Genomic DNA, 27,945 nt, shown 5'->3' with positions numbered 1-27,945 from the left:
TGATTTTTTGCGATTGTAAATGCTATGCGCAAGAACGCGGATGGACATTGTGCGGTCCTAGAATATAGAAATACCCTGAAAGATATATGCAATACCTGTGGCCAACAAACTAACCGGACGAGCAAAAGCGCTACGGAGAAACGAGCCTAGAATGTTGCGGGGTAGTAGTACTGAGCAAGGTCAATAATGGCAATCGTAGAATAGTTAGGAGGATGAGCTTAGTCTAACAGGAAGTAACTAATATATATCGGAAAGAAGTCAGTGTAGCCTACTGCGGGCATCACAAGGAGGCGCTTTAGATTAGGCTGATCCCTGCTTCTTTGGATTTCTGGAGAGGAAATTGCATCAGAACAATTAATGACTAGTTCTTCAGAAAATCCAAGAACCGGCTGTATAGCATCAGGAGCATCGGTGTCAAACAGGGCAACTTGAATAAATTAGCTGAGCCCGAGGACGCGGTTTCGCGGCGGCCGCTTTTTTGATGAAGGCGAAAAGCGAAAAAGCCCGTGCGTTCGAGAATTAGGCGCACGTTTAAGATCCCCAGCTGGTGAAAATTAATCCGGAGCCCTCCACTACGGCGCGCCTCTGTACAGCGTTGGCGCGTTACACTTCATAATCAATAAATCAAAGCAACTTGAATAAATGCCTTAAAAATAGACTATCAGTAAGCGCAAGAACGTAAAAAATGTTTCACTACCAATTTTATTATCTCGTCCAATCACGTGGACGTTATCTCCTCATTTTACTCCACCTGGGTGACTCTATACCTTTAATATCACCGGTCACGGTTTTCAAACTTCGCGCGCACCCGCGTCCGGGCGCTCCCGGTTTCGGTTTCCCATCCCGGCATCGACCCGAGCCAGACATCGAGGGAGCCGGAGAGTTCACGAAGCGGGTCTGCTGGAGGAAGGGAGGGGAGATGGCGGAGGGAAGCGAGAGGGGGAGAGGGCGGGAGAGATAGAGTTCGAAGGAGCGCCCCATGCACTGCAGTTACCGGTGGCGGTGGTTCCTGGGGCCGACTCCGTAGCTCTCTCATCCGACCAATGGTGTGCGCTCGCCGCTCGAACCGGAGTCCGCCCGCCCCGGGCTCGGAAAGCCCCGGGCCGCGCGCCTGGAAATTCGCGCGCTTGCCGGGGGAGTGTTCATTGAGACCCCGCCTTCTTCCGCACAGGCTGCGAGCTTGCGCTGGAGAAAAAAACACTGCGCTACGGAGTGTGCGCGGACCGGTTACGGAGAGGGAAGAGGTTGGGGTGCGGAAGGAACAGCAGCGGGCGTAGTTTAGTACCCTGGAGTTCCGGCGCTCCTGGTGTCTCCCTTCCTCTCCGCGGCCGGTGCCGCAGTGCCACTGCAGTGAAGCCCGACTTTAGATACACGGGGTTCGTCGTCTCCGCCTAGAAAGCCGTGACCGCTCCGCCCGCTTCATGGAGTGGCGGGAACTGAAAGTGGGCAACGATGGTGACGCAGGGAGAGAGAGAGACCGAGGGAGCAGAGAGGAGATAAGACGGAGGAAGAAATAACTAAAGAGGGAGAGAGAGGGGGGGGGGGGGATGCGAGGAGTGGGAAAGAAGTTAGATGAAGGCGGCGAGGTCCGCAGAGTTTTGATCAAAGTCGTATTATCAACACCGAGCCTTTGCTTCTGTAGCGTACGCTGTGGACTCGGTTGAGGCACCGCCAAAGGAGGAAGAGCAGTCTAGTGCGTTCAAAGTTGGCCTTCCCGCCTCGCGCGTTATTGTGTCTTGTAATTTTTTTGCCTTCCCGGTCTCTTTTCCCCTTTTATCGCTCGGGACCACATGAAGGGCTTTATTCTCTCTCATATTTATTTTCCTTCCTTACTTTTTTTTAAAAGCCGCTGTTTTCCGTTACTCCTTTTGCCGTAGTGCCCCCCCACCGTCCCGCCCTCCTTGCCCTCCCCGCTAGGCCTAACGCTCGCCAGCCGCCATATTGAGCCTACCCGGTTTCGACGTCGTGTACATTTAGTGGTGGATCATCACTGTGTAAGGGATAATTACGGACACTGCGAGATTAAAAACATCGCAGAAATAACTTACCCTCGTAATTACTGCGAGAGGTATTTTCTTTAACTTGCCCTTATTACGAAGTGGTTGCAGCGATAGGTGTGGCAGATCGTTTGCTGCGGCTCGCATTTCACAATGTTGATGTTCGTTTGCTAGACGGAATGTAATCTGATTTCTGTCCAGATAACCTCGATTTCGTAGAATAAATAGAGCGCTTTCCTCTAATGTTGGTAATTGTCGGCGGAAATATGCAACCGCGCTCTCGGCTCTGCAGTTTGAAGATATCTGGGAAGCTACTGTTATTTTCGTACAGCTTGTCGGAGAGAGTGCCGGAACAATGCTTAATTTGTAAATTTATAAATGTGAACTTTACGAGGAATCCCGTTTGTCTGTCTGTAATGCATTATGTGTCACACTTTCGGTGCGTGCAAACGTGTTATTAATAAAAGTAGATAGAGACTGCATAGTTTGAAATCCGACTGCTTATATGGCGATTTACAAAATGTATCCCTAGCAATCCATTTGTGTATGATAGCGAAGCTCACATTTAAGACGCTCTATAATAGCACACCTAGGAATACATCGGGTCATAAAAAGGCATATATTACAATCCCCCAGACCTTCCATATACTGATACAACACTGCTTACATTGGTCTCAAAACGAATTTTCGAGAAACGAGAAGCAAAACGAATTTTCGGGCACTTCGCTTTTCCTTTTTTCTAACCTTTGATATTTCCGCGAACCATGCATTGGGTTTGTTTATGTTGTTTGTGCCGACCGGCTGCGCCGGGCTGGGTTATCTGTGTTATCCGTTTGCCAAGTGAAGCCCGTGTTCCATTCCTTATTTTTATGCTGCAAGTGTTATCTCTTTTTATAGGGAGAGCGTTTCGAACTAACGTAAACAGCCTAGAATAATCTTCTTTGATCTACAATGTTCTGGATGTAAATCGACGGCTCGTGAAACACTTCTGTTGAAAGATAAAGGCCTGCAGAGCAGACGCGCGGTATTTGACTCGTCGACGCTCGCCTGGGCACGTCACTTTGTTGACTGCTGCTTCGCCGGCTGTGTATTCTTGAGTTGTTAGGGGAGCACAAGTTCGCTCCAACAACCTTGTTTTCCTTTAAGACAACTGCGTCGTATTTGGCTTCGTGACAATATGACATTTATCTAGCGATGACGGATACTTCACCACAACACAGCAATTATTGCGGTGAAGTATTCACTGACAAGACAACGTTTCAGTCCGCGGGTGTTCTGTTGCCTAGCGGGTGTGCCGGGTTCGTCCTGCCGGCGGTAGTGGCCTATAAAGTTTCTCTTGATGTTTGTGATATTTTTTACTGTGATGACTGTATATGCCTCGGGTTACGAAAAATTTTTGCAGCGTCCCGTGCATAAAGCGACCCGGAGTCGCGTGTTCGCGATCGGCGAAAACAAAGAGACATCTTTAAGTGCAAGGCTTCACGGAAGGATTTCAGCTGCACACAGCGTGTGCGAATTGACTCTCAATTAAATGTGTTGCGCAAACTCGAGGCGTCTGTAAACGGTATTATTTCGTGAGCGCTGTAGAATTGGCGCCAAGCTCTTTTTGTGGTTTCCAGGAGCTGAATTCTACTGCGCGTTACAATCGCGGGTGAGTTAGAATCGCGCAAATACGGCGCATGTTTCATCTGATAGTTTCGATACAACAAGCACGTCGTAAACATGGTTAGGAATTTATCCCCGTTTCTTTCGCGCGCCGAGTGAGTTGTCGGATGTCCTCTCCTGCGCTGGCGTTTCCAATGCGAACGACACGCGTCCCCAACGTCCGCATCTGAACCACGTGTACGCGCTGTTGCTGTACCACGTGCGCAGAGTGCCGGTGGGGGCCTGGACGACGGCGGACCGACGTCCCCCTTCCTGATCGGCGGAGTGCCGTCCAGTCCGTCGCCCGACGACAAGGGACGGTCGGCAGGCGTCGGCGGCGCGTCCGGAGGCGTCGGGCCCCTACTGCCCACGGCTCAACCAGCCGGTAAGTACCGAACACTCGCGGCACACCACTCCGCAACTCTCTCCTTTCCACGCTTGGCTCGTCGTTGCCTATAAGCGCGGTCTTAACTTGCGCTTTAACAGCGCAGCTGTTAAACCTCGAGCTTGGTCCGGTGGCGTCAGAAAAAAAATACCAAGAAAAAAACTGCGTCGCCTGTAAAGGAGGCACCACGGTAGATAGGTATCTAGACGGTGTGAAGCTGGGGTCATATTGCGGATAACACCGCAATCTGTGTATCTTAACCCGTCCCTAGCGAATCCCCTTAAAAAGACGCCATGATATATATATATTCTGGAGGTCGTGGGTTCGGATCCCACCCGGCGGGCATTTTTTCACCACTTTCTTTTCGACTCAAAAATTTCTTCATCTCTTTCTATGACCCACCACAACCTCCCCTTTGCTTTCCGAGGTTTTCAATTCACTGCCACCCCTTATTTTCTCTCTCTCTCTCTCTCTCTCTCTCTCTCTCTATATATATATATATATATATATATATATATATATATATATATATATATACATATACATATATGATTCATTAAAAAGTCTGCGTTGTCCAGATAACAATGGTCCCAATTTTATCGATAACATCCTAAATTAATGAGGATATTAAGAAAAGTAGGCGAAGCAGTAACGACTCTACAGCCACTGTTCGGCGATTTCGCAACGACATCACGGAATCTTGTTTGTGCGATTGGCGGCACCACAGGGCGATTGCATTGATACCTTTAGTTTCGTTTTATAGCGTCGCTTGAATGCTAACGTTCAGTTAGCGCTCTGACAACTATGTTTTCAGCGCTGGCCCATATCTCCTGCCCATAATACATCACAGTGGCCCGAAATTGAAATATTCTTCAACATTTCTTGCCTTTTTTCGGCTAAAAAATGTCATCCGGGACTGGAATGTTGCCAAGTGAGTTACCAAAGGCTATTTCCTTTAAATGTAACCCAAAGGTGTATTTTGCCTTCATGATGTGGGGTCACAAGCGGTGTGTGGGATGTGTGGGCGGAGGCTTTCTTCCCCACGCTGGGGCCTGGGCGGCAAGCTAATACGTCACGGTGGCGCGAAATTTGAATGTTCTTTAAAATGTCTCGCATTATTTCGGTCAAAAACGTCCTCCACGGCTGGAATGGTACTGAGTGAGTTGCCAAAGGCCATTTATTTTAAATTTAATACTATTTTGCCCTCATGACCCGCGCTCACGGGCGGTGCGTGCGACGTGTGGGCGCAGGTTTCCCCATGCTTGGCGGCAAGCAGCCCGGCGGCTTCCCGCTGTCCCTGCTGTACGGGCAGCCGTCCTCGTACCTGCTGGTGGGCTCGGCGCCCTTCATGCCCCTTCCGCCCCAGGGGGACCTGTCCAGGGGCCTGCTGTTCCCGCCGCTGCACGCGGGCTTCGACCCGCTCGCCAAGGTACTCCACGCTGTACGTGACCCCGAAGCCCGACGGACGTGCGGAGACGCAGATTCGCCCGCAGCGACGGCTTTTTTCTTCTCTCTCCCCATTTCTGTTTTTGCATGGCCACGTATGCCACCGACGAAGTGAAATTCCCTTCCGAGATGGGTACAAGGTGACAGGCACTTCCAGCGTGATTCAGTTAACTGAACGTGTTTATATGACGTTCCCCGCCCCTAAGCCGACTTAAATATTCCGAAACGCCTTTATTTGCGATAATAGTGTGCATAAAAAAGCAAAAAAAAAAACATTTTACAGCAAAATATTCGTGGGTCTAGCAAAATGTTTGCAACTGGCGGAGCTCGAACCCAGGTCGTTCACTCCAAAATTCCCGATTCTAACCCAAGGCTACTCAGAATGTTTTTTAAACAATTTATTGGACGAGGCCGCCAACAGTTAAATTGGCCACTCAGGCTGAACAGCGGACCTGCTTTAGCAGTTGCTCAAAACAATAAGCAAAGTACCGTAATTATTCAAATATAACGCCAGTTTTTTTTTTTTTTTTTTTTTCAAAATCCGTAGTCTCAAAGGCACACCCCGCCTTATATTCGGAGCTGGGTATGTATTGTCACGGTATAAACAAGGCTACTAGAATTGTTTATTTACACAGGCGAACTTCGCACTCATTACCAGCCGCGGCAATATATATATATATATATATATATATATATATATATATATATATATATATATATATATATATATATATATATATATATATATATATATATATATATATATATATATATATATATATATGGCGATTTTTTTTAATCTCCAAACTGCACCATCGCCTAATAATAGTGACCGCCTTATAATCGAATAAATATGGTTGTAGGTGACGCTGGGTTTGCGCAGGAAGTGGCGGGCTTGTACCCACATGGAAACGGAATCTTGCTGCGACGAATAACCCCCCTCAGACGAGAAGGTCCTGTGTACAGACTGTTCTTGGGAATGAAGCGATAATATCCCCTCTTGACCGAAGTCGTAGTTTCAAAAAGAGAAATGCCTGTTTCAATTGAAAAAAAAAATGGCTAAAGCTGTTAACATAGTTCACTCGATCAACAAACTGGGAGCTTATAACAGTCGAAAATATGACGTGAGGAGTGAGTGAGTGATAAATCAAAATAAGTGAGCAGACCTTCTTATCTGAATGGTGGTGAAAATTTGTTGAAAAACACGGCAGCGTTTACTCATGAACGACTCTATAAACGACGCCTATACAAATGAATATAGTGGCATTTTAGCTGCGCATGTGTATTTAAGTGCTGCACAACACTTTTCTTATGGCTGACATTCTTCCTACTATACAAAGTCTTTCCATGTGTGTTTGAATACGTCTTTACTGGTGCTTAATCAACGAAGAGTACTCAACCATCGTTCCAGGAAACACGTAGTGTACTTGTACTTAAGTTGGGTCGTTTTGTTAGGGGTGCAAACATAGTTCTCGGCGGCCAATGTCTATAGGAAGCGACCATGTGGGCTTTAAGTAAAAGCTAGATGATAATAACCAGCTGAACTCTTTACACCAAAGCAGTCCTAATAATGACAGGATCCACACCACGAAGAGAGCTAGGCCTTCACACAGATGCTAGGAGAGAGAGACTGCTCTATACTCGGTGACAACTTAAGAACGGCACCGGAAGTTGCCGCTGTGCCTTATCACCGTAGCCGGATGTTTCTCCGCGTGGCGCAAGTAGGGCGTTACGGGGAATATTTTGAACATGGCGTGAGCCGTTCCCGTGATTTTTTGGACTTCATATGCTTATAAACGACTCCAGTGACGACAAACAAGCTGCGTGAGAGAAGGCAGACGATATCATGCATTCATAGCAAACCCCTTTCAAAACGCGCGCGCATTGACGTCACGGGTCCGGCGCTTTGGCGGAGTGATACACTTCATGAGGTGGTGCCGTTCTTGAGTTGTAACCGAGTATAGTTATACTGCCGTGAACGAAAACCGCCGTTTATAACGAGAATACGGAATCCGCGTTATCGCTACTCTGAAGGGAGAACTTCTACAGCATTACCGTTAAATAATGTGTGGTTTCGCACACGGTCCAGCATACGAAATCGTGTACTCGTGCGTCGCAGTAGGAGGATTGATAACAAGAAATCTGTGCCCACGTCTTATGCCTCAAAATCTCCCCACGCCTCCGAAAGAGGGAACGAACACAGAGGACAGAACGATGTATGAGCGGTGGTTTGTTTTCGTAGAGTCAAATCCACCTAAACAAAATTTGAAAAAAAAAAGCGACAGTTTGTTACCGGACCTAAACGCAACGCTGTCAAAGCTACTACTATACAGGTATGCTTTACATGTCAGCTAGGACAAGCTTACGCCGACAAGTAGATAAAAATTATGCGGCTGGTAACTTTGATACGGCTCGTAGTGAATTAAATCACTCAATTTGAAGCGGCTATTTAGTAAAGTGATGCAATGTAATTACAGGAGCAAATAAAAAGACTAAAATAACCTGATTCCCTCCGTATGGGTGGAGCAGACGGGAATGAAATTATTGTTTCTCATCTCCCGGTTTCATTCCGTTCACTTCTGTTCGCTTCGTCGTCGGCGTCTGGGCACAGATCTTCTCCCGATCTCTTAATTGCGTCCGTATCCACGATAAGGCAGCTCCGAAAAGCAAAAAAAAAACCGTTCAAAAACACCCAAGAAACAGCCCGAACAGTCGCGCGAAAGGCACACTCCCTTTGGGCAAATAGATTTGGCTCGTTTCGATCCGTGCCACAACAGGATCTGGTCCATTTTCGATACGAAATGCTATCTGCGTACCCGTTCGCCGGGCGTTATCTGACCTATTTCGTTGCAACCTCTCTTCTGGGAGAAAGCTGCCGAGTTTTTCTTGTCACTAGAGTTTTATCTGACTTGGTTTGCGATTTGTGGATATGACTCGTTTCCAAAACATGCTCCTCATATGACAGAGCAGAAGTAAGACAACGGGTGACGTCAGCTCGCGCCGCGCATGCGCAGTGGGGGACCGCGGCGGAGCCCTGGCACGTGTCTCTGCGCTTTGGTGTTTGTGCGCGCAATGGTCACGGCCTGCACCGTCATGAATTAAGTAGAGAGCAGAGGTGCCGCACCTGTATGGGAAACTGAGATAGGCGCAGATAGTCTTATGAACACGCGTTAAAGGGACCCTGCAACACTTTTTTTTTAACATTTCTCTAAATACCAAACGCTTTCAGAACGTAGTCAACAAACACATCCAGTGCTTAGAACAGGGAGTCAAAAAAGTACCTCAGACAGAAATAACTGGTCTATGCCCATCAGAAAACTCAGAAATCGGCTCAAAAGATTTTTCCCGAGCCTTGGGGTTCTTTGAGCGCCCAAGTGTCGTCGTTACAGCGGTATACCAGCTATTGGCCCGCTTTCCTTTAATTGCAGCAATGAAGGCATTCGATAGCCACGTTAGAAAAAAAGCCACAAAGCAGAAGAAACGGAAGGCGGATAGTTGCCCTTTGCAGGGTTTTGCAGGGTCTCCTTAAAGGGACCCTGCAACACTTTCAATAAGCGCTTTCACTCTTTCCTTCGCGTCTGGAACCACTGCGAAAGCTATAGTTATCGCCAGCACGAAGCGGCACTGCGTGATTTGCTCGTCGCACTATATCCGCCCTCCATTTCTGCTTTGTTTTGGTGGCTTTATTTTTAAAGTTGCTATCGAAAAGCGTTCATTGTTGCAACTGAAGGAAAACCGCCCAACAGGCGCTACATGACCTCAATAACGTAATTCGAGCCGTTGAAGTACGTCAATACCTGGAAAGAGAAAAAAATCTTTTGAGTGAATTCTTTGAGTGACAAGTTATCTGACTGGCATAGAGCAGTAATTTTTCTCTGAGGTGCTTTGCGACCCCCTAATCTAAGTACTGAGTGTGTTGGGTGACTACGCTGTGAAAGCATATAAGATTTGAGAAAAAATCTTTTGAGTGAGTTGACAAGTTATCTGACTGGCATCGAGCAGTAATTTTTCTCTGGTGTTTTGCGACCCCCTAATCTAAGTACTGAGTGTGTTGGGTGACTACGCTGTGAAAGCATATAAGATATGAGAAAAATCTTTTGAGTGAGTTGACAAGGTCTCTGACTGGCATAGAGGAGTAATTTTTCTCTGAAGTGCCTTGCGACACCCTAATATAAGTACTGAGTGTGTTGGGTGACTACGCTGTGCAAGCATATAAGATTTGAAACAAAAAGTTGGAAAAAGTGTTGCAGGGTCCCTTTAAAGAGAACACGACCCATTTTGGGCGGCCAGCTGAGTGACGCAGATGAACCAACTGAGGCGTGCTTGCGCATATATTTCTTTACATACTTCTTTCTTATCTATTTATCTATATTTCTTTCTTATCTTATCCGCTATATTTCTCTTTCTTATCTACGACCCCATCAACCCCCACGTTGTGCGGCGCAGGAGCGCATGGCGTCGTGCCTGGACCTGGCTGCGCGCTCGTACGCGCACCAGCAGGCGGCGCAGCAGCGGCCGGGGGCCAAGGGCTCGCCGCACGACATGCGCAGCACGCTTCTAGGCGGCCCCACGCTTCCCTTCCCCAGTCTGCACGACCGGTGGCGGTCTCCGCACATGGGCAGCCACGACCTCCTCTCGTCCGCGGGCGACACTGCGTCCCCGCCGTCGCCCTTCGGACAGGACCGCAGCAGCGGGTCGCCGCCCAAGGGACTAGACCTCAAGAGGCCCGACCACCTGACTGGTGAGCGCCGCCGTGTGTTCTCGCTGCGGGCTAGACCTCTCAACTTTTTGGACCTTTAACTAAACCTTTGCACGTAGACCTTCTGTCTTTTAGATCGTTAAAGTAGTACCAACACGAAATTTACGTGTTACGTTTTTTTCGCTGCTATGGGTGCCTATTAGCCAACTAATCATAGAATGGCACATTAGACGGTCGATCGCAGCGTATACAATCATTTACGGCGTTGCTTATTTGCGCCAGTTTCGGTTTCGACAAAACGAACGCCGAGCGGCCGCCATGACAGGAGGTAGCACCTGACGTCACCATTGTTGCCGCACCGCTGCCCGTCTGGACGCGCGCGCGAGCGAGCGCACGCCCTTGCCAAAACCGGCCGAGGTTTTCAGCATCCCCACAGGCCCGGGCAGCATGACGTCAGTCCCAAAACCATGACGTGTACACACGGTGTAGCAGCGCGCGCCAACCACAGCCAGCACGTCGGCTACGTCACGGGAGCCCCGACGTCGGCAGTTTGGGGCAAGGAGCAGATGATGTCATGCTGGCCCGCTCTAAGGTTTCTCGTGAGGGCAGAGATTAAAATGGATTTAAACTGTGTTATACTGAACGGTTACAGTTGAAACATGCTGGGAGATATCTCCTGATAAAAAGGAAGCATTTTACATAGATCTGTCAGCTTTGAATTTACGTGTCACTACTTTTTCCTTTTAAACCTTCAGCTTCCCCTTTTAATGTTTAGTCCTTTAACTAAACTACTCTACTTTCAGACCTGAAGATCTACATTTCAGCTTTTGAGACCTTTAACTAAACTGTTTCACATTCAGACCTTCCGCTAGACCCTCAACTAAGCCTCTTTGCCTTTAACATTCAGCTAGACCTCTCAACTCATAGACCTTTCGCTAACCATTTTTACTTTTTTCTAACACCTTCAGCTGGACATTTAAACGTTTTCGACATTTAACCAATCATTTTTGAATAAGAACCATTAGCTAGACCATTTTAATTTTAGACCTCTAACTAGAACTCTGTGGTCTGGGGGCACTGGTTTACTCCCTTCAGCCAACGTGCGGGGTTACGAGCCCCCTCTTCCACTTGAAGCGAAGTGGCTCCCACGTTCACGTCAACAGACCCGTCATAGCAAAGCCTCGCATTATTTTCGGAAAAAAAAAGCCTACAAGGTGTGCTTTGAGCAATCAGCCGTGAGTCTCCTCGATTTGCCAGTCCTGGATAGCCCGCAGGTAGTCCGAGGGCTGCCTTCGGACGGAAGGTTCTATAGAAATGCACTGGGAAATCGAGCACTCGATCGCATATCCCGGGCAGTCCGCGGACGATCCCGGACTGATAATCGAAGACGCCCATTGACGCCTCTGTCGCCCGACAACTGATAACCTGCCACTCGTACACGGATAGTGCCTTGAGGTGTGGTCCATCCCCTGGAGTCTCGGATCAAGGGATAACACCGTTGGCACCTGGGAATTCAGTGTGTCGGTAGCTAAACCAGCGCCCGGAAGACAATTGGACCCCATAGTATATATACGCGAGTGAAATTAGTCTTGCAACTCGATTGTTCAGAAGGTTTAGGCTGCCCTGGAAAGAAAGAAGACTCCTGGTCTGGACGGCTACATCCTACCACTAACGGACGGCTATATATGTATATACACATCAAAGATGCAGTCCTTATTGCCAGTGCTATCCGGCTACTTTTAGGTGCTTTATAGTGCCTAATGAGGTGGTTGTCGTTTTTGTATGATGCAGGAATAAAGAAATCAAAGTCGAGAAAAAATCCGCCGGGATTGGAAGCGGGATCACAGCGGATTTTTTCTCGACTGAGTTATTTATTCCTGTATCATACAAAAATGACAATCACCTCATTCGGCACTGTAAATCACCTGAAAGTAGCCGAATAGCTCTGACAATAAGTACTGCATCTTTGATGTGTGCTAACGGCATCCCTCGTCCCGAGACCCTCGCTGTTCTATCGCTGGGTCTCGGTTCTGGCAGCCTTGATGCCAAGGTAGCATAAGAGGGTTTCCCGCCAGTTAACCGCTCATGACAGGCTGTAGACGTTCGCGTCACGCCCCGGGGGTTGAAAAAGAAGGTCCCCTTCTCCCCGTGTAATCTGAGTGGCGCTGGCTACCACCCTCAAGCGTCAGATACAGTTGTAGTAAATATAAATACCCCAGAAAGTGAAGCAGAACACAGTCGCCCAGATAGCCGAATTGGTAAGGTATTCGAGATCAAATCGAAAGGCGTGGGTTCGGTCCCTACTCTGGGCGCGTGTTTTTCTTTCTTTCTTTCTTAAAAATATTTAAAAATATATGAACTTCACTAACCGTAGTAAAAAAAGAGCCTAACAACACCCCTATGCCTCCTTTGGCGTTGTAGACTGCCGACCTATCTTTCTGTATTTCCTCAACGAGCCACTCATTTGCTAACTACATACATACATACATACATACATACATACATTAATACATACATACATACATACATACATACATACATACATACATACATACATACATACATACATGTGTGTGTGTGTGTGTGTGTGTGTGTGTGTGTGTGTGTGTGTATAGAAGCGTTCACTGCCAAAAAACTTCGACCAGTGCACTGTTACTGCAGTCCACTTTGAGGGCGTATCAGCTATTTCCACCTACCTACGTTTCTGACTGACAGCGACACCGCGCGCGCCTCAGTCGCCCTAAATAGAAAAAAAAACTGTGAGCAGAACGGTTCGAGACGCTAAACGGACAAGTCGGATTCTTCAAATTGGTTTTGAGCCCACCGAACAACAGCGAGTCTTTATCGAAGCCGCACGCTTGGGCGCTCCCGGAAACAACCGATACGCTCAGTTCCGCGAAAAATAAAACAGAAAACGGAGCAACAAGAAACCGAGAAAATTGGGATAACTCATTGAACAAATAGGCTCCGAAACGAGAAGCGCAGAGAAGAGGGAGGCAGGCATATAGCGCCACAGATGTCACCGCCAATTCTCAATCGCCGAAGCCCGCTGACAGAAGAGCTCGCGTTACTCGCCGCACCAAGTGGGGTCAGCGTGGCTAACAACGAAAGTACCCCCTACTTCTACAAAAAAAAAAAAAAAAAACACACACACACACACACACACACAAGAACATAAAGGAAAAAAAGTGCACTTGCGTGACAAGCTTCCGTTATTGTAGGAAAGAACAAAAAAAAAAACACACGAAAACTTCCAACTGGGAAACCTTTCTGAAAGAGGAACCTGTCAGCGGGCCAAAACAAATAGCATCGGGATCGACGTGCGGAGGTTTAGAGACGTCTCCATCACGAGCCGGACGCGGCGGACTCGTACAAAAGCAAAAACAAATTGGGGATGGCTGCTGGGGAAGAAGGGAAGCGGGGGGCGCCCGGCGTGGCGTTGAAAATGGCGCTCTCATACAAAGCGCACAACGGCGGTCCGACGAATGCGTACATCCGTGCCTACAGAAAAGAAAGCGGGGATGAAATAACCGTGGTTAAAGGCCTCATTGATGACTAAAAACGGAATTCGGGGAAAAAAAGGACGCTTAAAGACCTCATTGGTGGCTATAAACAGCATTCGAGAAAAAAAGGACGCTTAAAACCTCACTGATGGCTATAAACGGCATTTGGTAGGAAAAAGGACGTTTGAAGGCCTAATTTGTGACTATAAGTGGCATTTGAGGAAAAAGGACGCTTAAAGGCCTCATTTGGGACTATAAGTGGCATTGGGGGGGAAAAGACGGTTAAAGTGCTCATTGGTGGCTATAAACGGAATTCGGGAAAAAAAGGGAAGGAAAGGGACAAGGAAGAATCGAGCGCGGAAAAACGAGCCAGGAGATGTATGAAGAAATAGAATAGCTCGACAATAACGCAACACGACCGAAACAATATGAGCAATTGCAGAGAAGGAGGGTGTTTGGGGAACAGGGAGGGGGAGACTGGGTAAACAGATAAAGATCGCGGCCCTGACAGGAAAGCGGTTCAAATGGGGAGCGCGCCGGGGAGGCGCGGACCGAGCGGGACTTTGAGGGAAATGAGGAACAAAAAAAAACGGTGGAGACACTGGTCAGTGGAGCAGACACATCACCGCTGCGACTGCTCTGGAAGTTTGAGGGACATGCCGAAAAAGGGGAAAAAAGGGAGACTGCAAAAACTCGGTTAAAATAAACAAATTAAGTGAGTGCGATGTTTGGAAGAGAGTTGATGGGGGAAAGCTGAATTTGAAGGAAGGAAGACGTTAGAGTTGGAATCGAAGCCCGTGGTCCGAAACCGAAGCGGTGACCACAGGCGAGTTGTGTGGATACCAGAAATAATAAAATTCAAATAAAAACGTTTAGAGCCCTTCCTCTACTATGAAGTGGAAGACCAGCGAAATTGTGTTTGTATATAACTGTTTTGATTGTTATGCGTAGCGACTTACAGTATTGATCGAATAAAAGCACACATCTACCAACCCCATCAGAAATAGTTATAGATTAATCTTATACAAATTGTTTCGGGATAGTTTCAATAAAACAATAATCACAGCCGTTTTATGCAACCATACTTTCTCCGTAGGCGGCCATGCGTCGACCGCAGACGGATTTACAACTTCTCTGTAAACTAATTACGACCAGAAAATGAAACTCGCCGTGATGACGGAGTCTTCGTAGCGGCCAATTTCTGTATAATTTTTTTACAGATACCTACATTGGCCTGAGAGCTACCGACATTTTACACTAGCGCAAGAGAGAGCACGCGCTGTTCTCTGTTGACGCGACCCGATAGAAGGCCGCAGTTTTGGTCTGACCCTAGGCGCCCAACAGCTTCGCCGTAAAATTACGAATCCGCCTAAGCAGGCCTTATGACGTGATGAATGCGTGAGTGGTAGCGTCCAACTGTCGGACGGGTTTGCCAGTATTGGGGACACCGCTGCAGCTCCCTGGAAAGCTCGTCGCTGTGGCGCTGATATACAGGGTGTCCCAGCTATCATGCACCAAGATTTAAAAAAAACAATGGCGGAACTCGAAGAAAACCTAGTGCACAATGTTTACAGTACTGTGGAGAAGTGGGCAGCATTTCTTTTCGTTAATGAGAGTTGACTAATTAATTGTAATTAATTATATAACTCGAGAAGTACGGTCCCAATCACTGAAGTGTCAATGAGGCACTTGTAGGTACCCACGAGGGGCACCTAACTGCGGTATTTTCAGCGACGAACTAGTTGCGTACTCACTTATTCCGACTGATAAAGACAACCCGCGAAATATAAAAAAATACCACGTGACGGCGCTTCCGCGTGCATTGTAAAGAAGCGTCCCCAAATAAGTTGTTTGAAAGCAACTGCTTCACCTGCCACCCGCCCGAAGAGACAGCGCATCACCTTGATAATGGCATGCATGGAAGGAGCAGCAACAGCAAGATCCGCGGGGCGCGTGTGCAGAAAAGGCACAAACTGGGTCGCGATTTCTTCTTTCTTTCTTTTGTTCATTTCATTCTGGCTAACTCAGAGGCAGCCTGTTTGAGGGCATTGCTTTGCGATGCGCGCGGAGTCGCCGTCACGTGGTATTTTTTCACATTCGGGGGTTTTCTTTATCAGTCAGTATAAATGTGTACGCAATTAATTCGTCGCTGAAAATACCGCAGCTAGATGCCCCTTGTGAGTACCTACAAGTGCCTCATTGACACTTCAGTGATTGGGACAGTACTTCTCGAGTTACATAATTAATTACAATTAATTATTCAAGTCTCATTAACGAAAAAAAATGCTGCCCACTTCTCCACAGTACTGCAAACATTGTGCACTAGGTTTTCTTCGAGTTCCATTATTACTATTTTTAAAATCTTGGTGCATGATAGCTGGGACACCCTGTATACATGGTATTCACTGAAAAGTTTAGCTGCCAATTTTTTCGCTTGGCAACACTGGAAACGGCCACAGACATGGCCGAAGTGCCACGGACATGGCGCGGCTTGTGCCACTGCGCGCGCACGCCGCAGAAAAAGAAAAACACCGTGCACGTCGTCTGCTCCGTTTCAACCCGATTCTAAACGGTGGTGTCAACGAGATGTTATTAATCGCACTCACATTGGAATCGAGGCATTACTTTGCGTTCGGTTCGGTAAAGCTTGGATCGTCCAACACATATCATGTGCTTAGCCCGGACAAGTGCCGCCATCCCGCGGAGCCCGACGTAACCAGTGACGGCGCACTCACATGGTTGCCTGCATGCGTACCTCGCCAGTGAATACAACCTATAGGTGCGGCAGCGCCGTGCGTGCGACTATGGCGCTGCGCCTGCTGAGATCAAGTGGTGTCCTTTCATGACAATCACCATCCTTCTTTCTTAGAGTCTTTTTCACCTTCCCTTTGTTACCACGACTGAAAGCTTTGTGCAATCGCCCTGACTGGGAAAAAACTAATTTTAATATTACTTTCGCTAAAGGGGCCAAGGGGACAAAATGCAAGTTTGGTCGGTTCATTCAAAAGACGGCTTTGTCTTGGTGACAGTGACAGCAATTTGATCGCAAACTTCAAAGATATATCGGAACGAAATATTAATCACGGAATCGGGATATTAAAGAAAATATATGCAGCAATGGCGACTCCCCCGCCACTTTCGCAGAACCTCCATAGCGTCGCAGAACCCTGTCTGCGCGATCGGCGGCCACCAGTTCCTAAGTCACCGCCAAGAAATGTGACGACGATTGCAGTGGAGCCGCTAGTTCCATTTGATTGTTTTCAATTGAATCCCGACGTGGAGTCTAATGCCTAGATAACTACGTTTCAGAGCTACCGTTGCACGCCAATCAATTGGGACGTTTGATAGGAACGTAGTCATGGCCAAGTAAAATGCGAACACAAAAATATGAACCAGAACACGCAAAATTGAAAAATACTGTTCATTAAGGTCCAATAATGGGGTGCTACTGGTAAATTTTGAAAGCCGCATTTCCCAACTTTGTTTTTTTGTAACTCAGCCACCGGGCATTTTGACTTGCATGGAAAGAAATCGGGCTATTTGTGGGTTTTAGTTCATATTTTCGTGTTCGCGTTTCATTTTGTCTATGATTGTACTCTGCTGCTCACGTCATGGCTGCTTCTGTAATTAACACGATTAAATTACAGTTGTGGGCCCGATTACATGTCTCTAATCCACGTTTCAACTCCACGGCCACAACGCATTCAATAAGTCCACCTTTCACTCAGCTAGAGCCATCTGGCCATCATGGTGTCAGGAATGCGCGATGGCCTGAACGGAACGTAATTGTTCAAAAAAGCGGTAATTGGTAACATACTAAAAAATATTTCGGAAAAGTTTCCGACGGTGAATTTACGACACAGCTATGATCCTGCTCGCTTCCTCACCTATGTCCCCGGTCCGGAGTACCCCATATAGTAAAGGCAATGCGTGGTTAGCTCAGCTTAGCGATGACGTACAACTATGATGGGGACACTACGCCGTATTGTCTAGGTGAAGCAATATCTTTAAGGACAGTATAAAAGTAAGCATAGAGGGAAAGAGTGCTAAACCGTGAACTGGGATAAATGAATCAAATATTACGAAATCCTGGAAACACCCACCAAAACTAGAAAGCAAACTTATGCAGTGATCGTTAGAGAGGAAATATGAATTAAAAATAAAAAGAACTTAGGCAAAGCAAAACGTGACCGAACCAAAAATAGGTTGACGTGGTTGTATAGGCTGGCGGTTTTGCTCGCACAGATCACATTTTTACCCCAGCTAAAAAGCGCGCTAAAAACACCGACTTGTTTTTGGCGTGATTTTCCCCCCAAAAACACCCAAGATAAAATTCTCTGCTTACGCCTCCGAGCTCCGAATACCACCAACTCCCTCTATTTCCCCCCGTGCCCTCTTGCCTCTGCATGTCCCGACTCCCTTCATCTTTCCACGCGCGGTCGAGTCAAGCTGCAACCGCAACCGCCACAATAGAAAAAAAAAAAAAAAAAAACAACAGGCCACGGTCGAGCGTAATAGTGTGTTGATATGAGTGCTCGTCCATCTTGGTCGCAAGGTCTACGAACGGGCAAGCGCGGGTGCTCGAAATCGGACTCGAGCGCAATCAAAGTGCCTCCCGTCTCCCTCCGGCGTCCCCTCCCCGTCGACTTCGCACAGCCGTCACCCCGTGGCGTCGTCCGTTACGTCACAACCGCCGCAAAGATCTGACCGCAGGTTACCGCAGCCAACGAATCGCTGCGTTCGCTTCGCCGTGTCTTTTACGCTAGCTGCTCGTCGATCCGAGAGCGCGCGATGGCCGCTTAGCGAGGGTGAGGGGCAGCCCGGCGGGGTCGGGGGCCGCAGATGGATTGTCCCGGCCAGCGTAAATTGAGAACAGCTCGGACGGATTAGGCCTAGCCATCCGTCGCTCCACCGCTCGATGCGTCCGGAGTGGAGGGCGGAGAGCGGTGCGGGGTTGCGTTCCGCGCTGTTTCTTTTCGCCGTCTGCTACTGCGGTGCATTTTTTGCCGCGATCGTCTGCTAGAGCTTGTCTGCGCACTCCGTTTGTTTGCGCGTTTGCAGACTACGCTCGAAGAGCGGTGGATCCCAGCATTCACAGCACCTTCCACATCCCCCTCCCCCCTCCACACTTTCGAGGGTATAACCGCACCTGGTTCGTTCGATGTTGCCGCGGCTGTCATTCATAGCTGCATCCCGGACCCCCCACAAGAAATAACACGAACGAAATAAATGAAAACAGCTCGCCGCAAGCTGTCAACAAGTATCGTCTGCTAGCCTTCCTCCTTCACCCTCCAGTTGCAGACGACGAGCTCGCGCTCGCGTCTTGTGTCCATCGTCGTCGTCGTTGATTACGTGCGCAGTAGTATCGTCTGCTCCGACGTTGACAGGTGGACCAGACTGAATTTCTTTCGTTCCTTCTCCCCCCTCTCCTGGACAGCCTTGTTTATCTTTTCTCTTCCTTGTCATCTTCTCCCCTCCAGCAGCACAGAAGCTGGAAGCCGCCCACGACGAAAGCGATCTCGTTTCTCGCTTCGTCCACGACCAAAAATATATATATACATACATACAGCGCCCCCCTCCCCATCTCGGCACCTACGTCTCCACCGTTCCTCCCCCTCCCGTTCTGTGTCAATTTCGCTCGCGGATCAACGGTCGCCGGCGCTTTACAGCTCGCCGCGGCAGAAAAAAGGGAGCTTTCTTCTTGGCCGAGATTCCATTTTGAAGCCAGGGGCCGCCGGGATTGCGTGCCTATCACTTGAAGGGCGAAACCGTCCCTGCATGCGTGTGTGCGCGCGCGCCTGAGCCATCGACCAAGACCAGACGACACAGTACTTGTTCTGCGTTATCTTTATTCATGGTCCGGCGTCTTTGGCGTTTTTTTTTTCTTTCGCGTAACGTAGTGTGTTCGTGGTGGCTTCTTTATTCTTCCTTCAAAAGAAGGCCGCCGATCGTTTTTGCCGGGTGTCTGTTGCGACCCCCCTATATTGGCACGCCTTGGGCGTTTGTTTGGAAGCAGACGGAAAACGGCTTGTCTGTTTGCGCCCACACCGGGGACGCTTTGCGCCCACCCCCAAACTCCGCCGGCTGCGTGCAGCCGAGGTGGGGGGCGACTTTGGAAGCGAAACACTTTCTTCGTTTCTTCTGCGCGGCCTGAGAATGTTTTTCGGGGCCCTGTTGTTGTCCCTTGGCGGCGCGCAGACGGTTTTCTGCGTTGGCGGTTTCTTTGCAAAGAAGCCGCGTAAACGGTTTATCCATCAAGGACGGGCCGGAACTTTCCGTTTTCTGCGCTTTCAAGCCCTGCGATGTTATTTTTTTTTTGTCCGTGTTATCGCATCCTTATATCCTTCTATTCTCTGCCTTGGCATGTTATTTTTTTTTTAATTTTGTATGCCAGACCACGCTGGTGCCTTAACCTATTCTTTGCCTGAGTTAGGCTTACCACGATAGGTCTACCAGTCATTTTGCCCGCCTTGCATCGCTTGATATACAGCAGCTTATCAGAGCGTTGTTTGGACTTCGAAAATTGTTTTGCTGAATTCGCCGTGGTGCTTTACGTAAGCGATCGGCGACATAAGACAAACGGCGTGTATTTTAACGCTTAGCGTATAAAAATCACCACGTAGCTATCTGATGTTACGCGCTGAAGGCATAAAAACACTTCATATGTGTTATAAGAACACCCTTTTTTTTTAACTGAAATAATCTTTAATACCTCAGAGAGAGAGAGAGAGAGAGAGAGAGAGAGAGAGAGAGAGAGAGAGAGAGAGAGAGAGAGAGAGAGAGAGAGAGAGAACCTTTAATGAAAGCTAAAGAGGTTAGCCCCACTAACGGTAGGGCTTGCTACCCAGATGGGGTAATACAGTGCGATGACAGGGGAAAATAGAGGGAAAAAGAAAGGGAAAGAAAGAGAGGGAGGGGGAGGGGAGATGCACACATATATAAAGTGTATATGTTCACAGGGTTCACAGAACCTCTTTTACACCTCTTTTCGCAAGAAAAGTAAGCAGAGTTTTTGTTCCCAGCACTGCCTCGTCACGATTTCGCCAGGGTCCAAGGAAGTGTGAGATTTCTAGAGTACCTTTACGTCGGAGTCGCACAAGTGCCTTCGATGCTGTTGCCCGCTGACTAGTGCCTGATGTTGTCGGTAGTAGAGCACACTGTACACAATGGCGACTCTACCCAGCCCAGCTTAAACAAGGCGGCCCAGTCACGTTTGCCCAAACTCGATCGAACGGCGTGGGTCTAACGGAAGAACAGCACACCACCTTTTTTTACTTCTGTCTATTTATTTACATTTGCACGAAAACGGGCTGTGATGTTGTTTTTATTATTTTTTGTCGTGTACAGAAAACAGTAGGCCATGTAAAGAGTACGTAAAAACACATTTGAGCACGTATGGGAATCGAACCAGTAGGATCAAAATGCGTTATCACAATTTATTCAGCCCGTTCCTAGATGGGAACAAACGGCAATAGCTCTGGTGGTGTATTACTCCGCCGAAGCGACGGACCCGGATGCCAACGCGCGCGCGCGCGTTTTGAAAGGAGCTTGCGCCTTCAACGCGTAACATGGCCTCCTTTTTTCTCACGTAGTTTTCTTGTCATCGCTTCGGTAGTTTGTGAGCCGGCTAAGTGCAAAAAATCACGAAAACGACTCGTGTCACGTTCAAAACACTCGCAGTACGCACTGCAGTTAAACCTGGATGTAACGAATCTCAGTGAATCTCAGTGCAAAACGTCCCACACGAACACTCCGTCCCAACAGTGTATGAGTGCGTGCTCTACTGTTTCTGGCTTTTTACAAAGCAAGCAGTCCGGGCCCCAGGGAACAAAAAAACCGTTTTGAATCATCCAAGTTTTAACAGGTAATACTCTCGCATGTAATTTAAGCAAGCGGTTCTGAGGGGTTAAGTTTAGGGCCTCAAGCACGTGGACATAGCTTCAAACATGCCCCTAGATGGCGCCATGCGTCGCTTGCCTGGACTGACTAGGAAACGCCTATACGCCGACAGCGTGGGAAGACAGAGAAGAGGCTTTAGTTTGAGGGACCCAACGAATTTGTTTTCCTCTCTTAGTAGACGTAGCCCTGTTGAATAGGTGAATAACATATACAGCGAAGCTGTCTCTAGGCTCGGTTCTGACCAAAATTGCGTGCGTCTATAGGATCGTGTGGAAAAAGAAGCGCATCCAGAGCTTGTGTAAAATATGCATCGTAGCTCACAGTTCAATGTTGGCAACTCTGAAAAAGTCATGCTGAAGTTAGCCGCTAAGGCGATTCCATCATTGCGCTGAGTTTCATTTGTTTGTCGTAACTTGTTAGTTCGCAGAGAAGATGCAAACGTTGCAGAATTCCCGTCTGCTGTCAGCACGCGCTGCCGCCTGTACAAGGGGTATGTTACAGAACAGGGCTGCAACTCTAGTTCTGTGGAAACTATCCAGAGACAAATTACATTAGAATTAATTTAGAAATGATTCTAAGGAAATTACGTGTGCGTGCGTCTCTGTATTCGATCAGTGCAGTAAGTCACTAGACGTAACCATACGTAAGAGCAGCTTCGCTGCTCTTCACAGTAGTGGAAGGACCCTAAATTTTCAAACTCCCACCCCACCGGCGCTATATAGCGGTTCCTGCCTCCGTGAAAATGAGAAGAGCATTTCTAGCCACAAATCACAATTTCCAGCTTAGTTTCTGACTAGACTTACAAACTCTAGCTGGGATCGATAGCTTGCAACAAGAAAAATTCTTATTCTAGCTCGAGTCAATTATTTCCAGTTGGCAGGGTTTTTTTTTTTCTTCTTCCAGCTCGACGGACAAATGCTAGCTGGAAGTAATGGCTGCCAGCCGGAACAAAATCTCAATCCAGACATAAATGAGCTAGAAAATAAAATTCTCTAGCTAGAAGAAAGTTCTGCTCCAAAATTCCAGATGGAAAAAAAAATATCATTTTCGCCTGGGTGCTCTGCCAGCTGGACGGACAACCAATGCTAGCTGGAAGTAATGGCTGCCAGACGGAACAAAATCTCAATCCAGCTAGAAATAAGCTAGAAAATAAATTTCTAGCTAGAAATATTTCTCGCTGGAAGAAAGTTCTGTTCCAATAATACAGCTGGAAAAAAATGTTATTTTTCACCTGGGCGCTCTGCCCCGCAGGCCCCCTGGGCTCTCCCAAGTGGACCCTTGGCCAGGCGACCAGCTGCCCCGTGTGCGGTATCACGCTGGCGCAGGCGCAAATGGCCGACCACTTCCAACTCGAGATGGACAAGCTGGCCGACTTCTACAGGTGCGTTCGCGTGTCGACAGGGCTGTTCACTCGGTGCTTTCCGGACCCGAACCCGAAACTATAGATGGTATTCACTGAAAAGTTGAGCTGTAAATTTCTTCTCTTGGCAACACTGGAAATGGCCACGGACATGGCGCGGTTTGTGCCACTGCTACCGCACGCCCCAGAAAAAAAAAACAAAAAAAACACCGGCATGCGTCGTCTGCTCCGTTTCAACCCGATTGTCAACGGTGGTGTCGAGAGGTTATTAATCGCACTCACATTGGAGTCGAGAAATTACTTTGCGTTCGCTGGGGTAGAGTTTGGAACGTCCAACACGCATCATGTGCTTGGCACGGACAAGCACCGCCATCCCGCGGAGCCCGACGCACCAGTGACGCCGCATTCACATGGTTGCCTGCATGCGTGCCTCACCAGTGAATACAACCTATATTTCCACGTTTCATTCCTAGGAGTCTTCAAGGAGTCACTAAAGTGTAGCAACAAGTTTGCCTCTTTCGGGTAAAAGAGTGCCTCGAATTTAAGTACACCACTCACGGCAACATCAGTTGCTTATTAATGCAGAAAATGCCAAAAACGTCGAAACAGGTACCGTGCTCACTTTCCCGCCGAACGATTTGTGACGTCACGAATCTTGGGTGTTAAAACGTGCATTGGTGCAGCTTTCCAAAGCGGTTTTCTGAAACAAGCTGTTTAAATGAAACAAACAAAGCTCGAGCCTGAAACCCAGCCTAAGTGTTTGTTTTAAAAAAATGCTTTAGCAACAATCCCGTGCTTCGGCAATAACTTGGTTCGTGACGTCACAAACCATTATGTGGGAAAGTATATACAGGGGACAATATCTCTTTCGACGCTTTCGGCATTTTCTGCCTTGATGAGCAACTACTGTGGCCATGAGTGATGTATTTACATTCACGGCACTGTTTTGTACCGATAGGGGCAAACCTGTTTCTACACGTTAGCGTCCAATTAACTAGGTGCTTTACCGTACAAATTGAAAGTAATTAACAGTTTTTTACTGTCTTATTCTGAAACGTGCTATTTTATTTTCAGCTGTCGGCGGTGGGTTGACAGGACTCACGAAGACAACATGGCACTGGTGAGCCGACCGAGACTTTTCTTTATACATTTTATTTTTCGTCGTACACATGTTTCTTTTTTCTTCTTCTTAGAAAGCATCGTGTATAAACCGGCAGTCGCGGTTCCGAAGATTGTTTCCCACTATATTGTATTGTCATTTTTACAGATTATAGCTAATTTAGCAACGCGCGTAATTCGCGTGAGCCCCTGGTCCTAATTTTTATTCAGTGCCAAGAGACGAAAGCAGAGATGAATAACATAATTTACGTTTGAGTGAACTTCACAACGCCGACTGTATGTGATTAAGAGGCAAATGCAGCGTTACTGACTCGAAGAAAAGCTAAGCTCGTTCGTCGCCTTCCCTGACTGTGCCTTATCTTCCCACAGCAACCGGAACCACAATCTGCCTGTCGGACAGCGTACGAAGCCGGAAAGCGATCGCCCCTCTCTCGGTGGGAGGTAAGCTGCCACTTTCACTGTGTATTAAAAAAAGATTCAACAAAATTTCAGTACCTCGCGTGCAACGTGCTCTTAAGGCATTCATGCTTCACATTTTTTGGGACTCCTTCCGTATGTGCACGCGTGCGTGCGTCCCTCAAGTTAAACATTCACAGCAGAAAAGTGACCCCTTTATGGCGCATGTAAGTCGGCCGCCGCTACTGCGCATGCGCGCGTGTTCCGACAATGTACCATTCTGACATAGCTGCTTTCTAACTGCGAGATGATAATGATGACCCACGGCTGGCTAGACGCATTGCACCGTTCATGATTCATTAGAAAAAAAGTAAGCGTAGTCTCATGCATGTCACGTGACACCAGTCCCATGTGACGTAAGCCGGGCCGCAGAATAAGGTACCGCGGTCGGTAACGCCCTACTCTGTCTCCCACACGTGTGCAGCTCCGCTGTCGCTTCCATTTTTCCTCCTCTAATACAAACGGTCTCAATCCCTTGACGTTTCTTCTTGAAATTTAATGCACTAGGCTATAATCTCAGGCAGAAAGATTCCTCTTAAGTTCAGAGCACTTCAGGGGCTCGCCTTGTTGTCGTAGCTTGCTCGCTGGGCCCAAATAGGACTACACGGCGTTCCGACGTCGCGGCGTAACCCAGATGCTTCGAAAGCCAAGCGGTTTATATAGTCATAAGCGTTCGAAACTCGTGAACCGCTGGCGCTTGTCACACATCTCCCCGTTGTTTATCGCAAAGACAACTGTGGGTACATTTGAGGCATAATATACGTAATTAACTGGCAGCGACCGCGTTCATTTAGTTAGGAACGTTCGTTGGGTTGGTCTTTACGATAGTAAGCGAAAAAAAGTGGCAGTGCAGCATCGGCACCTGCGGGAGGAAAAGCAAGCACAAAAGGAACAGAACTCCCGCTGGCGCAGTTTCAGGCAGGGGGCGCGCGAGCACAGCGGAGGCGGGAAATTTGAATTGAATTTGGTGGTAGCAGTGAGTGGATAACGGCGCTACAGCCCATTATGGAGAATCACTGCTCTCTACTTTAGACAGCTTTCACATTGAGTGGAACGGCTTTTATTTTTCTACTTCGCCTGCAGTGCAGTGCAGCCTGTAAAGGTTGTTTCACTGCAAGTTGGTGTATAATGCGAAAAAGAGAACTTTACAGACAGAAAGCATGCTTGGGCTGAATGTAAGCAACGGCAAGTTCTATAAGCGCCTCTCTACGCAAAAAAAAAAAAAAAGAAACTTGTCGAACGCAAACCAAGCTCTGAAGTTCTCTAAGAGCAATTCAGCACAAACTCACCTCTACACTGATGGTCTGTGGCAGATCACGTCAACGTGTATCAAGTAAGGACCCCAGCTTGCGTTTACATGGCGCGTTCAGAAACGACAACTTAGGATTTTCTCCACAACCTCTCTACGATTCAAAAGAAGTGCAGTCTTGCTGCATGGTCGACTCAGATGTTGCTTCGGTTATATAACGCCGGTTGTGCGCCCTTAGGTTTAGTTTATCTAGCAAACAATATTACACCTTACTATCATCCGTAAAATGGTGTCTACACCCCGTGCAGCTAACGACAGGCGCGTTATTATTGAGTGGTGATTTCTGAAACAAGGTTTTGCACTTGGAGTAGCAACATTGTGGAAAATGCTTCAACCACCCAGCCGCACTATTTAATCATCCAGCAACTCTTGTTGGGTAAATAAAATCTTCGTTTAAGCAGTTAGGTGCTGTTCAATAATAGGACGTTTAGGTTCGGTTAGATGTGCGTAAAATAAACGCGAAGGCGATTGATGTGCAAATATTTCAGGATGGGCTAAAACTACGTTCTTTAGCGTTAAATATGGCGTAGCTTTTATCTCTCCTCGCTAGTGACTCTAGTTACATCATACATTACTGCTTACGTCACTAAACAAGACACCCTGCCCTTTTCTTGGTCGCTGCTAAGTAAATGAAGTTTAGCGACGCACGTGAAAGGATATGAACATTCATGAACATACATCCTATCATCTGCCTGCGTTTGATTAGAAATGGCGTAATAGTGGGGCAGTAAAAGGAGTAGTGTGGTATCGTTTCGTCCTGCAGTTCTCGGGTTTTTCTGTGTTCGCAGACGTACCTGAAGGTCCGCGGAAACCGCCATCAGCGACTCAACGGTAAGCATGCAGTTATTTGCCAACCCTTGGCATCATCCTGTCAATCATGTGACGGGTTAAGTCTAAACGCGGCTACGAAAGATATCCGGGATGCTCATTTTCTGACAAACCCCGTGTCAGTATAGCTCGCCTATATAACACGTAGTGGATGTACTAACTAAAGCGCTTCCGCTGAATATTTCCATGCTGGCCACAACTCTAAGTTGTGAATAACTTTGCATATTTGGTTATCTCTCTGCTAGCACTGATACAGTGTACTATAATGAGTGGGGGTGACCGTCACCCCTACTGCGTAGACAACTAGCGCCAACATAGACTTAAAGGGATCGGCCCTCCCTGAAGGACGTTAACTAGGTATTTTTTGGGAAAAGGCTGAAAAACCAAAAAACTGATGCACCGTGTACAGTAATCAACATCTGATTGAGTTTCTCGTTTAGTCTAGTTTTTAACATCACAACGAAGATGGCGTCGGTAACATTCGATACAGACGTAATCCCCGCTGAAAAACTGAAAACATAGCACACGCTCTGCGAATGCGTAATGACCGGTGGAAATTCGAGAACGAGTCACAAAACGCTACATATACATTTCCGTCAGCCCAAACTTTGAATGTGCTCTGCTTTAAACTCTCTTTCTTTTCCTTTTTTTCCCCCAATTCGTCCTGTTCCGATTCCCCACCCCTCCGCTATTCCCCGGATGATGGCGCTCGGCGCAGCGTTGTGCGGCCGTCGGCGGCGCTCCGAGCTTCCGCTGGACCTGCAGTCGGCGGACAGCGGTTCTCCGCCGGGCACTCCGCGGACCCGGGGTCCTCCTCCGCCGCTCAAGGTCGAGCTCTCGGACGCCGCCTACGAGTCGGCCGGTGAGCAGCACGATTGGCGCCCGCTTGCTTTGCTGGCGTATAGCAATCGCAACGGAAGCCACCCAGAAAGAAAAGGGAAGGCGGTAATAGTAACACCCTTAGTGATAGCAACAGTAATATACTTGGGAACAAGTTGAGATCGGCAATAGCTCATGTACAGTATCACTCCGCCTAAGCGACGGGCACGGATGTCAACCGGACGCGCGCGTTTTGAAAGGAGATTGCTATGGATGCGTGATATCGTCTGCCTTTTCTCGCGTAGTTTGATTGTCGTCGTTGCAGTACTTTATAAGCATATTAATCACAAAAAGTTACAGAAACGGCTCGTGCCATGTTCAGAATATTCCCAGTAACGCACTACTTGCGGCGCACGGAGTAACATCTGGTTGCGGGGATGAGGGACAGCGGCAACTTCTGTTCCGGTTCCAGAAGCCCTAG

The 27,945-nt window shown here is 47.8% G+C and overlaps 1 protein-coding gene across 2 annotated transcripts in view; it reads left to right on the top strand.

The window, feature by feature from the left end:
• Positions 1 to 27,945, top strand: part of LOC144161910 (uncharacterized) — a 79,384-nt gene that overhangs the window by 26,927 nt on the left and 24,512 nt on the right. For both annotated transcript variants that reach the window (XM_077692467.1, XM_077692466.1), the window contains exons 2-9: positions 3,870 to 4,026; positions 5,277 to 5,467; positions 9,919 to 10,213; positions 22,825 to 22,954; positions 24,008 to 24,053; positions 24,422 to 24,493; positions 26,606 to 26,648; positions 27,364 to 27,507. In XM_077692467.1, the coding sequence (XP_077548593.1) occupies positions 3,870 to 4,026; positions 5,277 to 5,467; positions 9,919 to 10,213; positions 22,825 to 22,954; positions 24,008 to 24,053; positions 24,422 to 24,493; positions 26,606 to 26,648; positions 27,364 to 27,507 (1,078 nt within the window). The remainder of the gene's footprint in view (positions 1 to 3,869; positions 4,027 to 5,276; positions 5,468 to 9,918; positions 10,214 to 22,824; positions 22,955 to 24,007; positions 24,054 to 24,421; positions 24,494 to 26,605; positions 26,649 to 27,363; positions 27,508 to 27,945) is intronic.

The sequence above is a fragment of the Haemaphysalis longicornis genome, unplaced genomic scaffold (genome assembly GCF_048455015.1).
Source record: "Haemaphysalis longicornis isolate Haplotype H1 unplaced genomic scaffold, Haemaphysalis longicornis Haplotype H1 scaffold_12, whole genome shotgun sequence".
Taxonomy (NCBI): Eukaryota; Metazoa; Arthropoda; class Arachnida; order Ixodida; family Ixodidae; genus Haemaphysalis; species Haemaphysalis longicornis.
The sequence above is the reverse complement of the archived record's forward strand: the minus strand, read 5'-3'. Positions and strand labels throughout refer to the sequence as shown.